The 13,514-nt window shown below is 39.3% G+C and overlaps 1 protein-coding gene across 3 annotated transcripts in view; it reads right to left on the bottom strand.

Annotated features, from left to right (window-relative positions):
• Positions 1-13,514, bottom strand: part of plekha7b (pleckstrin homology domain containing, family A member 7b) — a 76,338-nt gene that overhangs the window by 39,493 nt on the left and 23,331 nt on the right. For all 3 annotated transcript variants that reach the window (XM_028576163.1, XM_028576172.1, XM_028576179.1), the window contains exon 5: positions 2,512-2,595. In XM_028576163.1, coding sequence (XP_028431964.1) covers positions 2,512-2,595 — 84 coding nt within the window. The remainder of the gene's footprint in view (positions 1-2,511; positions 2,596-13,514) is intronic.

Here is a 13,514-nt window from a genome sequence, read left to right as displayed (position 1 = left end):
AGAAAGGCACAAAAATACGGCAGTAATGTAAAAAGATGCTGGTTTAGAAGAAAATGTATCACACAGCAGTTAGCAGTGTGTGTGTGTGTACTGCAACAAAGAGTGGTTTGGAGTAGATGCTGGAGTTAAAATAGCTAATTGAAATTCACACTTTGTGTCTTACAATGTTGCTGAATTGACCTACATCTGCACTAAAGCTGCCTTTTTCACATCTCTTCTCATAGTCTTAGTTTAAGACTGAGCTAAAACTAGAAAAATAATTCTAGTACTTAAAGCTGCTTGAAGATTTATGGTAAAACGGATAACGTACCGTGTATGTAACCAGTGTTTAGAGCTGGTGTTTGACTAGTCTCACGTTGCCAGACCTTCATTTACAGCGCTGCGGAGGAGGGTCTGGTGAGTCCACACAGCATTCCGGGATGGGAGAAAAACGTGCTCTGGTTTATTGGCATGTCTTTAAACCAATCACAATTGTCTTGGGTGGCATTAAGCGCCATACGGAGCAACAGCGCCACTGCAAAATAGCCTTGTTCTGCTGGAACATGTACGTTCAAAGATTGTTTTAGTTGTGCAACAGAAAACTCAGATTGGACAGATAGTCTAGCTGGCTCTCTGGATTTACCCTGCAGAGATCTGAGAAAAGGTTAACTGTAGTCCTCATAAATCGACCGGAGTTTAAAATGCCAACAGAAACGGATAGCCGGCCTAAATGAGTGAATTCCAGCGGAATTTCCGTCGCCAATGGAGTAATCCCGGAAGTAGAACAACATGGATATAGACTAGTGTTTAACAGACTACTTTGAATGTTCACATGTACTGATGTGGCATCATTCATCAAGTTTCAACTGATCTTTCTCAGTCATTAATTTTTCTGATGAACACCAAAAGTAACTAAGATCTTACATTTTTAATGATTATTTTTTTGGGCATTTTAGGCCTTTATTTATATAGGACAGCTGAAGACATGAAAGTGGAGAGAGAGGGGGAAATGACATGCAGCAAAGGGCCGTAGGGCAGCCACTGCGTCAAGGAGTAAACCTCTATATATGGACGCCTGCTCTACCAGGTGAGCTACCCAGGCACCCCTAAGATCTTACATTGATAAAAAAAAACATGAATTATTTTTACATTCACTGGATGTGTGTTTTGTGTTGGATGAGTTAAGGTGGATATATGCTCAGCCCAAAAACTGTACAATGTGACACATCAAAGCAGGATTTATTTCAATCTGTTTGCTGAAAGCTTAACTATTCTCTTACAGTAGTTGCCAAAACAGGGGTGATTGCTGTGGTTTCAAGAGTGCGTACGGACAGTGGGACGAACAGTATGTATGAAACATCTTGTGTGTTCCTCTAATAATAAAAATAAAAATGATGTATACAGAATTTCATTATGCCTACTGTACAGTATGATGTATGCTGAGACTCTTTCATTTTCATTTCATTACTTTTTCCTGTCCGTTTCATGACATCCTTGCCATGTTGTTGTGAAAGGGGCATAAAATGTATACCATTCTTACTGTAGCTTTAAGAGATTATGACTGGCATTTCAAAGTAAAAGCAACATTCTGTTGCAGCAACAAAGGCAACAGTAACTTTAAAGCCCCTTGATGGTATACAAATCCATGGCTCAACAGAACTGAATGAGGGATAATGAAGAGTTTAAGGGAATGAATGACAGTGGAGGATGCAGATGAATCACAATCAGTTTTGCACTGCTTAAACAGACCATCTTTTAATTAGTGGGAATGTGGAGGTCACATACTTTGAATCTAAACCTGCTTCTGCCTTAAGTGGAATCAGCCCCATGCATGATCATCTTACATTGGCCAGCTTAAATACGATCAGACACCTGCTGCCTTATATTGTGCTGTAAACCTGTCGTACAGCGTTGATGGCTTTGCAGGATGAGATTCACACAATGACATAAAATGAAGACAAATCCAAATGACAATAAATCCAACTGCCATGCAATGACAATTTATACTGTAGTGAATGAAAACAAGGCACTGTTGCCAATCTCGATTCTTCTTAAGAAATATCTTGGGGATATTCTGTCAATTTCAGTATCAAAGTCAGAGGCACACAGTCAGCTTTCCATTTTTATGACTTCAACTTCACTGAGAATAATGGCTTAAATGGACCAGAAAAAAGAAAAGAAAAACTTGGCTGAGTGATGAAGCAGATTGATGACACCAGATGTGATATTAACACAGTCAAAAGCATATGTGAGTGTCAGCCATTCCATTACCATTAATCTTATTAAGGCAATATTTTTAAAATACATCAATTTGATGAAAATTATAACGTTGGCCATCCTTTAGTGTTCTGACTATGACCGCAGCTCATTTTCCAGATGAACACTTAACTGTAACACTTTTTCAGTTAAAACATACCGACTATTCTTCAGTCTATCTGTAGAATCCAAACGCATGACCTTGAATTAACTGAATCTGTACATTTAAGCATGCAGTATATGCATCATTCCCAGGGGAAAAAAATACCCACTCACCTGTCTTGTAGTGTGTATTCTGTGTTTTCAGGGGATATCTGTCCAGTCACAGGGTGCCGAAACGATACAGTCCTCAGGTTGTGGCTGCAGGGATTGAAAAGGGGGAAGATGGAGAGAAAACAACACCAAGGAAGAAAACTAAATTAGTATGACGTCCATACTCCTGATCACATCCCCGTATGTCTGTGTTTCTATACTTCTAAACAAAACCACATCTGGTTTAGATTACAATGAATGCCTCAGTCAACTGTAAAACATGGTAGCACTTTAGCCAGGTAAAGAACCACATATTCTTTTACACAAAGTGTAGGGCTCCGCACTCTCCCTTAGCCCGCTTACCAGGCTTTATTGATTTCAGTTACATGGGGCCATTCATTTCTTTAACTAGAGCATAAACGCATGTTACTGTCACAGGATAGAATCGGAAACAGATAAGTGGCTAGTGGTGCTGGTGTTGACATGACTGAAATATTATGCCATGACTCTGTTTCTATTTGTTGTCGTCTATTATATATGTGACTGGGCTAAGACAAGAGGATTTGGGCTATATAATTTATTTTACAACAAAATAAAACTAAATCTTATACATCTATTTATACACAACATCTTGCAGTATTGAGCTAAATCTACACATCTGTGATCAACAGCCCTGAACAAACAACAAAAATCTGGTCTGACACATTGAAGCAGGGTCAGGTTGATCTAGGCTACTTCTTCCTCACACTGTACTTGGACGTTTCTCATGCTTTATATAAAAAAAAGAGAGACATTTAATCATTCCTAACCATTCCTAATCACAGATGTATTTATCCGATGCCCAACCTTGTCATCTAACCACCATGGCAGGTCAAGCCTCCCTATTTACAGAAACCCCACTACTGCAGAGGGCCTTAAAGGTGTATGGCTCTGCAGGATTACTTAGCTGCCACTGGTACTCAGTACTGCCATCCATTATCCCTTCAAACTGTGACACATCTCTCGAGATGCTGCTGGCTTTCTGATCTTTAGTACATCTTAGATTTTTTCAATTTTATTTTGTATGCACATATAAAAACGTGGAGCTTTAGAAACTTGTTTTCTGAAGAGACATTATACAGTGTAATGTTACGGAACAATCTAGCACAGGGGTGGCGAACCTGTGGCTCTTGAGCCACATGCGGCTCTTTGCCTGCTCCTTTGAGGCTCTTACTGTGTGGCTGGGGGCTGTGTTATTGGTAGATTTTTTTTTTTACTTTTTGAAACATTTCAGATAAGTTTAAAAAAAAAAAAACATTTGAATGATGCATTTGCCAATTATTTTAAAATAAAAAATAATGCAGCAGAGTTTTTTTTTATGGACAGATTCTGCAACCTGAGGAAAAAAAACGGCCATAGATCACCTTCCTCATTAACCCTTTTACTGCTGATTGTTTGAAAGCCCCTCTAGTGACAAATGAGTGAAAGAGTGGCCACAACGGAGTACAACCACACCTAAAAAGGATTGTGGATAACAAAGACTGTCAGGTTTCCCACTGAGTCAATCTAAGTAAAAAAAAAAATGTTTTATGACTTTCATTAGATCTGGAAGTCACTGTTGTAATATGGACGTGCATGTGTTGTGTGGCTTTTTGCTATGGTGCGTGTTTTTTTGTGGCTCTTTATGCTGAACTGGTTGGCCACCCCTGATCTAGCAGCACTAGTACTAATATCTAACAACACAGGCCTGTGGGTTTTCTCTACTCAGGTGTAGCTATTGAGGAGATCAATATGTTTCTGAGGATGAGGACAACAGATAAACATTTCTCATTCTGGGTATCTGGAAAAACTAGGGGGAGTGACCGTGTGTGATAATATACTGAACTGCAATATTATGCTTTTATGCCTGGCATTTCTTAGTGTTGTATTGTATTGTATTTATCTTCTCTCATTATCATCATACACAGTCTATTACAGCAGAAAGAAACATATTCTTCAACAGAAGTTGTGAAATACTATGCACAAGCGTGCAATACAACCATAGAGTAAATACTGCTGCTGTCCAGAGGCTAAATCCATATGCCGCTTTTTCATAAACATACACACGGGTACAGTTAAAAAAAATAGCTGTGATTAACATGTTTACACTATCCTCACTTAAAGTGTACCAAGGGTAAATAAATGACTTTAAATCCAGCTGTAAGGGGTGAATACTCTATAGGACAGCACAACTGCAAAACTTCAGTACCACAGCATAAAGGTGCAGAATGATACAAACAGAAAGTGGTGCCTCACTGCATCACCATGCAGCAAAGGGAGGGCAGACAAACTGAGCAGGGTGGAAAGATTTATGACTTGCCATTTCAGAAAAAGTTCAGAGGATGTATTGAACAGGAATGATGCTGAGTGATTATGCACATGACAACAACATGACATAAAATATAAACAATGATATATTCATGTAAAAACAGTTATTGATCATATATACAGTACATGCAAAAATCTGCCATACACACACACACACACACACACACACACACACACACACACACACACACACACACACACACACACACACACACACACACAAACACACACAGGCCAGGCTTTTTCCTAGTAACAACTCATAATATGCTGAGCTGCACTGGGCACATACAGCACTGCACCAGCATCCCCTGTTAATTAGGAATCTGCATTCTTTGAGGCTTTTGTTTCAGCCGCATTACTTCCGAACTATTTGTCACGGAATTTGCAGCATCTCCAGTTAGTGTACAAACACTGCAGCACAGTAGGTCTATTTGTTTGCAGAAAAATAGCTTCCAATCAAGCTTGTGACAACATTGTCCCAATGGGGAAAATGAACTCCTGCTGCAGCACACTGCCTTCTAGGTTGTGTACTGGAGAAACAGTTGTGTTGTCAATGCAAGTAGTTGCTAGAACCTAATGTCTCATTTCTCTAGTGACTCTACATACATCATGGATTGTCACCATATAATACATTATTTGAGCTAAACAAAAACATTTCTGCTTCTTTTTGAAAGAGGATTTTGATCAACAACTCTGTTGAAGTTCAACTTCACTTTGCACATTGATTTGAGTGCAGTCAATTTTCAACTGAATCATTCACAATCACATCTGTTCTAATCAATAACTTGTGTTTCTTTTTGTAAAAAGAAAATTGTAAAAAGAAACAACTGGCATCTGAGTAGACTAATATAGTAATGCAGTAGTGAGTACTAATGTTTATTTTGTAAATATGTGTTCATTGGTAGCATATGCTGACACTAATAATTCGGTAAACCAAAAGATGGAAGAATCAACACAATATATCCATCTTAGCAGATATATTTATTGTTACAGTATAGCACTTATCCTGAGAAATGTTCCATGTTAGACTCAGATCACGCTTCAGGGAAAGAATGACTGGCATCTCTACTTGCGGAGAGGCTCAAGAGGGCTTTTCTCAATGTAGCAGCGTGTACATGTACGTATATTACAATTGTAACCACAATGTAAACAACACAGAGTTTAACCCTAGTTGATAGAAGAGGTAGCTTTCAGTTATTGTAAAAATTACCATATATGAAGTAAAAATACCAGTTTTGTGAACAAACATTGTCCTTGTGCATCGACTTTTACAGCAGCAAATGAAGGCTTTTCTATAAACTGAGTGGAGTTTAATGTAAAGTGATCAAACTTAACAGTGAACATTGAGTAACTTTAGAATAGAGTGGCAACCTGGTTTTGGCCAAAGCTTCTCTGAAAAAAACAGTAGAAACTGCAGCACTGCAGTTCATATCATAAGAACATGCTCTCTCTCTCTCTCTCTCTCTCTCTCTCTCTCTCTCTCTCTCTCTCTCTCTCTCTCTCTCTCTCTCAGGGTAATTCCTGTCCAACACAGGGGCTAAGTCTTGGCATCAGGGGCACCAGGGGCAAAGCTGTGTGGTTTGAACACCTCTATCTCTCTTTCTCACACCAATAGAAGCACACTAAAAGGCTCCAAACTGCTTCACACACACATCAAAGACAGGGATCACAGCATCTGCTTACAGTCTCAACTCCTGTAACTGTTTACACCACTCTCCATGAGAAAAAAAAAGAGCAAACTCCCCAAACTGTACCCACTACTAGCATAGATCACTCTGCTTCTGTTTGCTACTTACTATGCTCTGCTGTAGCATGCACACAGTGGAGACAGTCTCACCTGCTGTGAGAGTGAATCAGCGTGAATCAGCTGCTAGACTTGCTGTGGTGCTGCAAGTCATGGAAATCCTCTCTGCGTTATCAGGGCAGGAGGGAGATGCAGAGAGGGTCTCTCGTATCAGCTGGCATCCGCAAAGCAGAATAAAATGGAGCCAGCAGGATGAGAGCAGGAGAGGGAGCTCTTTATCTCTGCTTTCTCCTGCTCAAGCGTGCTGTCTGAGAGTTTCACCCCTCGCTTGCTGGGTGGATAGTAGAGCTCTAACTCCTTCCCATCAGGGGAATACCTCAGTTGCTTAATAGATCCTCCTCCCTTTTCATTTTCTACTTGCCTCTCTCAACCTGTCACTCCCTCTTTCCAAGAGTTGAATTTGCTAAACAGCATCTCTTTTTAAGGAAAAACTAAATTATGCGGCTGCTGTTGAAGTGGACATACAGTACCTCATTAATGTAGTCTTATGAAAAGGTGTGAACATTTTTGGTTTGTGGTTATTACACAGGTGTACAGCTGGTATCCTCTGAGTGGCAGCACTGAAACTAAAATAATGAAGACAAGAGGGCATGTTGGTAATTTATGTTTTTCTCAATCGGTACGATAACCCAATTTTGAAAGGCCAAGTTATCCACACTATACAATACTAATTATTTGAGTATTAAAACCAGGATCCAGAAATAGATTGTAACTTATAAAGCAGATGTACATTTTAGGGCCCTTCAAGGGCACCTCAGGGTCGTTGGTGTCTACTTTTTAAATCACTAGTTTAACAGTGACATTGACCTGTTACTTATGCTTAGAGGGAATTGAAAGTAATCCTGACAAATGCGACCCAGAGGAGCAGGTGTCAAAATACAGTAGGCGTTTAATAAATATTGAATCTGACAGACAACCAAGGATGTGGGAGCTACAAAAGCAGCAGTCTGCTTGTGTTTCATTTCTTTCCCGCACATATGTAATTAAGAAGCTGTTCAATTCAATGACACCTATCTAAATATATTCACACAATGTGATTCACTAAAGCTTTAACAAGCTCCAACCCACAGGGTACAGAAGCAGGAGCTCTCATGGCAAGCGATAGAACACGGGTAAGAAGAGCCTCTTGTCTCCCTCTATGTGGTAATCGTAATAAGCATTACAGCATTAATGTGGCGTCTGAAAACTCATGAAGCAGGAGGAATCACGTGCGGCCAGTGAGAGCGCCTGTTCCTTCTCTGTGGGCACAACATGAAATCAATATTCCATTCACAATAGTAAATGGAATAAGAAGTAACAAATTAGTTAGTTAATTAGTAACGAAAACAGTAAAAAATGTAATTATTAATTGACACATTTACTGAAATGTAATGATATATACTGGTTAAGTTTATCAGTTATTAATTAATTTTTAATTTTAATCAACCACTAAAACGCAGAACATTTCTTTTTTTAAAGGTTTTATTTATTTTTATAAATAAAACCGCGTGACGAGATTTCTCGTCGAGGTGAAAAGAGTGAAAGAGTCACAGACAAGACGAACACAATATGTAAACATTGTAAGAAAAAAATGCCGTACTACTAACTACTGCACGGTAGAGAGCTGTGGTGGTGCTGTAAGTGTTTTTGCATAGTGCTCGTGTTAGCCGCGGTATACGGCATTTTTTATTACAATATTTACATGTTGTGTTCGTCTTGTCTGTCACTCTTTCGCTGTTTATTATTTCCGCAGGAAAACCAAAATGTTGCCACACAAATTATTTAAAAGTGGCTGGGGGATCTTCAATAGTAATTCCACGCTCCATCACGCTGACATCACATCGCCTCACGAGACAACTTTTCACCTCGACGAGAAATCTCGTCTCGTTCTCGTGAACCCAATCTCGTGATGTGTCTCGTCTCGTGGAGTAAGCGTCTCGTCACACCCCTAGCTTGTAACCTTGGTTCTCTGAGTAAAGACTATTTGTCCCAGTCATATTTCTTAACTGAAGTTTTCTTTAAATTAGTGTTAAGATCGCGTCTCGTTCTCGTGACCCCAATCTCGTGTCTCGTCTTGTCTCGTGAGCGAGTGTCTCGTCACACCCCTATTTAATATATTTTATTTTACTTATTTTATTATTTGCTGTTAATGTGACATCAAGACAACTCTTATCTCCTATACAACCCTATTTAAGAGAAACATCAGGTCCATATTGAGTTGATAATTAAGACATCAACTGACTGATTAAGTTGAGTCTGTGCAGCTGAACACAAACTTATCTCTTGAAACAGTGTGGTGAAATAAATAGCATATAGTAGCCTGAATTTGACTTTACATAGTAGCCACATGTGAAGTAAAACACATGTTGTGCAATTCTTCTAATGACAAGATAACACAACTGAAATTATTTATTTTAGTTGGGCTGCTGACTTCATACCCAGACCAATTCAATTAGCTGTATTGAATGCATCATTAATATCAGATCGCAAGCTGTTAATACTGATTATTTTCTTCTGCAGAATCCAAACAATAAGACAATAGTGAATCAAAGAAGGATTAAATGAGTTGCCATGAACCGATTATGAACTCTGTAATGACAGTAATTTCGGTGTGTACGACACCCCACCCATGTGTGACAGGACAGTAAATTGTGAGAGATGAGCGATATCATGGACCTCCAGAAACACCCTGTAGCAAATTAATTAATCCTTAATAACAGCAGTTTGCACTCAGTATCCAGCTATTAAAGAGATAAGCATTCTGCAGCAGGATTTGCACGTTGACTGACCTTTATCAGTTTCATACCAGAGCCCTGCAGCAGCCTCGCTCTGCTTCATTTCCCTGCCATTTGTGGGGGAAATATGTAGGCAGTCTCTGCAAAGAGTTATTGGGAGATTCCACTGTCACTCAGTATGGAAATGAGGGAAAGCAACCAAACACATTTCACTATGACTGACTAGGCTTTTCCCTGTCATTGCACTCATTGACTACTATCATCATTATCTTCATTGTTAACAACTGCAGAAATGTATAGCTAAGTTGACAGTAAGACACAGTGATTACAGCCCTGCTGGAGTTAGTCTAAAATAGCATCTATGAAACAGGAAAATCTTGCTAGAAGATCTGCTTTTATGAAGTCTGTAACTATCCAGCAAACTACTCAAGCAGCACTGGGTAAAGAGTGGCAAAGGCAGGCTCAAATAGGCCCAACGGAAAGCAGAAAAAAGGTGCAAGTACACTTGCCAGTGTTTGTACCCCTGTCAGACAGAAGGTTTGGCAGAAATTGAAAGAGCTGTCACCTAATTTACATTCAACACACACATAGTTCTGACACAGCACATTACATTGCAGTCACAATGGTCCTCTGCCCATGCCGTTCCAAAACATAAGCTACAAGGCAACAGCTAATTGCATTGCAGTGAATGCAAGAAAGGCCTGTGTTTGACCAATAATACAGAATTAGGATTCAAGGAAACACTTCACTCCATGCACAGAAACTAATTCTGAAAAAGAACCACCACTATGAGGAGACGTGTTGATATCCGATTCCTGGTCAAATATTTTGCCCCCAAAAAGTTGTTGCTCATCAGTTACATCTCGTTTCATGTCTGGTCAATTGGAAATTATATTTTTCAAACTTTAAGTGGGACAGCAAAAAGGACTATTGAAGATTAACCAAGGCTTCACAAAGAGCCCAAAACCCATATCAGTATTTTGTACACAGGAAGGTTTGCTCTTGGTTGCACTGGTATAAACTTGTTACAACCTGAAATTGTTCCAGCAACTGCCTGCAGTGAGAGAGAAAATGGCCTTAGCAAAAGATGGATCCATACAGGACTGTGAGCGCATCAGCATTTCCTTTGCTCCATTGGCACAAATTTAGCTGACTGATAAATATTTATGAAGGGTGATTTGAAGTAATTCATCAAATAAAGTGTGGTTTAATAATGCCTCCAACCATGACAATAAAGGACTTTCAAAAGCACTTATCTTAGGGAATAACAGCAACAGAGAAATGCTGTGACAAAAAAAAAAGTTAGGACGTTTTCTGGGGCGAGCATTACTCTGGAGAATAAACCAATGAAGGGCCCCTGCAGCTTTAGGTCAATATTTAATACCACAGATTTATCCTGCACTTTATTCACTGAATAATGATGACACAATGCAATGAGGAGTCATCGTTATCTCATCTTTTCATTTGTGCTAACAAGAATTGTCATAATCTGAAGTGTGAGTGTGTGTTAGTTGGAATGTGAGGAGGGAAAAAATGGATATAATAACACACATAATTGAAATTAAAATTAGGTAATGCCACTGGTTTTTCACCCAGGGGTTACTAAAAATCCCATAATTTATACGTGTGCATACTTAATCTATCAATAGGTTAAGTTTTGAAAAACCAACCATCTGCGGCAGCTTCTCCTTCTGCTCCTTTTTTTCTTTTCATCTAGCTTGGCAAACAAAAATCCATGGGAGAAAAGGTTTTGCAAAAGCAAATTATCTCTTTTCAAAACAAAAGCACACATTTAGCAAAGCAGCACATACCTGACCGTGCTAATGAAATGAGAGACGGTCTGCAAATTAGGGGATGCTGTTAATCTCAACTGTAGCTCTTACTTGAACATGGATGGTATCAGTGGAGCTCATATACTGTCTGATAACAAGGATTTTCTAATAAACAAACATTCTTAAAATGTCTAATTAATTGGACAACGTTAAACTAAAAAACTATTTAAATCCTTATCTAGCCAACTCTGAAACAAATTAAATGAGACTAGTTGATGTCTCTTTTCTCTCACGCCACAGATTTCCCCAACTGTGATCAGCACAATAGGGAAGTCTCAAAGCCACTTTGCTTCCCTTCACTGAGACAAACACATAAACATACAGACACACCTCCACAGCACTGAGTCAAGCTTAATTATCAGAGGTCTGAGCCAATCTCAGATGACATTACAACATGAGCCACTTGCTTTGGGAAATCACAGGTTAATGAGAAGTAACATGACCTGTGACCTTGTGACCTTTGAACTCACTCCTTCAGTGGCTCCATGGCTGCTATACATAGCTTTCAACCAGTGTAGTTCAGAAGGAGATGTACATAAGTGACTGGCACTGAGGACTTTGACCATGAAAGATTAAGTATAAGTAGGTCATAGCAGTGTACATGGCCGCTAAGTGAAAACAACGCGTCAGTACTCAACAGGACAACAGCAACAGCTGCCTGTCCTCTGTTACTGTCCACACTGAATCTGTTAGGCTGCGGTACTGCTTTACACTTTGACATACCTGTTTTTTAAATTGAAATCCTGTTTTATATGAACAATGTGGCCATAAGAAAAATTGGAACAATTTATTTTACAAAATAAAACTAAAATTAAAAAACATTTGCACAAGAATCAAGTTTGAATCATGTATTAAACAGATTTATAAAATGTATCACCTATTATCATGTTGCATGCTACATGTCATGTTACACTGTAGGCGGACCATCAAGTACCCAAAATTCCCTAAAGCATGTGTTTCTCATTGGTTTAAAAGCTTATTCACTGTGGTAGCACCTTTCCAACAAATATGCTTAGCTGAACTAAGCATATTTGTCATATTAATGTCATTACACCAACTCACTTTCACAAGTAGTGATACCTAACAGGCCCCACTTACTGAAAATATGAGGTTGCAAATTGGATTTGACAGCTAAGACTATGCTATGGAAGACAGGAGATGAGACTGAAAAATAAGAGAGGAGGAACCAGGAGAAGTAGCATATACACCGGATACATCTATGGCAAAAAATATGATAGCAATCTTCAATTGTTGCCAAGTGGTTAGGTCTAGTGATACCTAAAGAAAATGCAGCAAATCCTGCCATTTTGCATTTAAAGGACACTTAAAAAACAGGAGCTTGTGTATTATAAGGCAGAAGAAAAGATAGAGTCCTAAATTGTTGAGTTCTTCTGGTACCCTAGTTGTCATTTGACCAATGCCTGTGCTGATCATTCTTTTTAACTGTTGTTGATGATTGTGAAGTGCATGGAGCGTCAAATTTTTCAAATAAATGTAATGCCTATCAATGTGTCGACTTGACAGTCAGTCCAGGGAAAGTGGATTGAGGTCTGTGTCCAAGCAAATAATTCCAGTTCAGGGAATAGTCCTGAGGAAGGAGGTCTCAATTGACGCAGTCTCGGAAATAAAAGCACACACTGAGGGAACCTGACAAGAATGTAGCGCTAATGCAACTGCCAGCCAGCACAGTAGGCTGGATGATCAGCATTGACCCCTAATTAGAATGAATGTAATCAAATGCATGCAATTATGTTCTGTCTCAGCTCCAAATTATTTCTTGCCTTACCTTTCCCATGCTGATACAGTTCTTCTCTTACTGTCATGATGGGCAGGCAAACAGGAAGACACCCTAGCTCATCCCACTGCATATTTCCAAAATGTAATTGGGATATGTGATATGATCAGTCATACAGATGTGCTGAAGCAAAGTCTTCATTTGCTGGTCTAATGAGGTCTGTGACTGCTGTGACAAGAATCAAAACCCATCCAACAAAATGGCCCTTTCAAATCTACCCAAAATAATTTAATCAAATATCAAGTATCACATTTAAGCTGGCAAAGTAGATCAAATGTGTTTCTTTTACAACCTGAGACTGCCCACTTTTGCCTGTGGCTAAAGAGCTGGAACATCTGCTTGAGGGTCGTACAGTATCACAGCAGTCCAACCCACATTGCAAAGCCAGACACAGCTAAACACTAGCTGTGCAATGTAGGACAGAAGGGGATGGGAAGTGCGGGGTGACATTAAAGCTAAAAATCTCAACCAAGAGATAGGAGGAAGACTTGAAAAATGCAAGATCCAGGCAGGAAAAACCAGTGGGAATGGTGTGC

Source organism: Perca flavescens, chromosome 1 (genome assembly GCF_004354835.1).
Source record: "Perca flavescens isolate YP-PL-M2 chromosome 1, PFLA_1.0, whole genome shotgun sequence".
NCBI lineage: Eukaryota > Metazoa > Chordata > Actinopteri > Perciformes > Percidae > Perca > Perca flavescens.
This window is presented reverse-complemented; position numbering and strand designations above follow the sequence as displayed.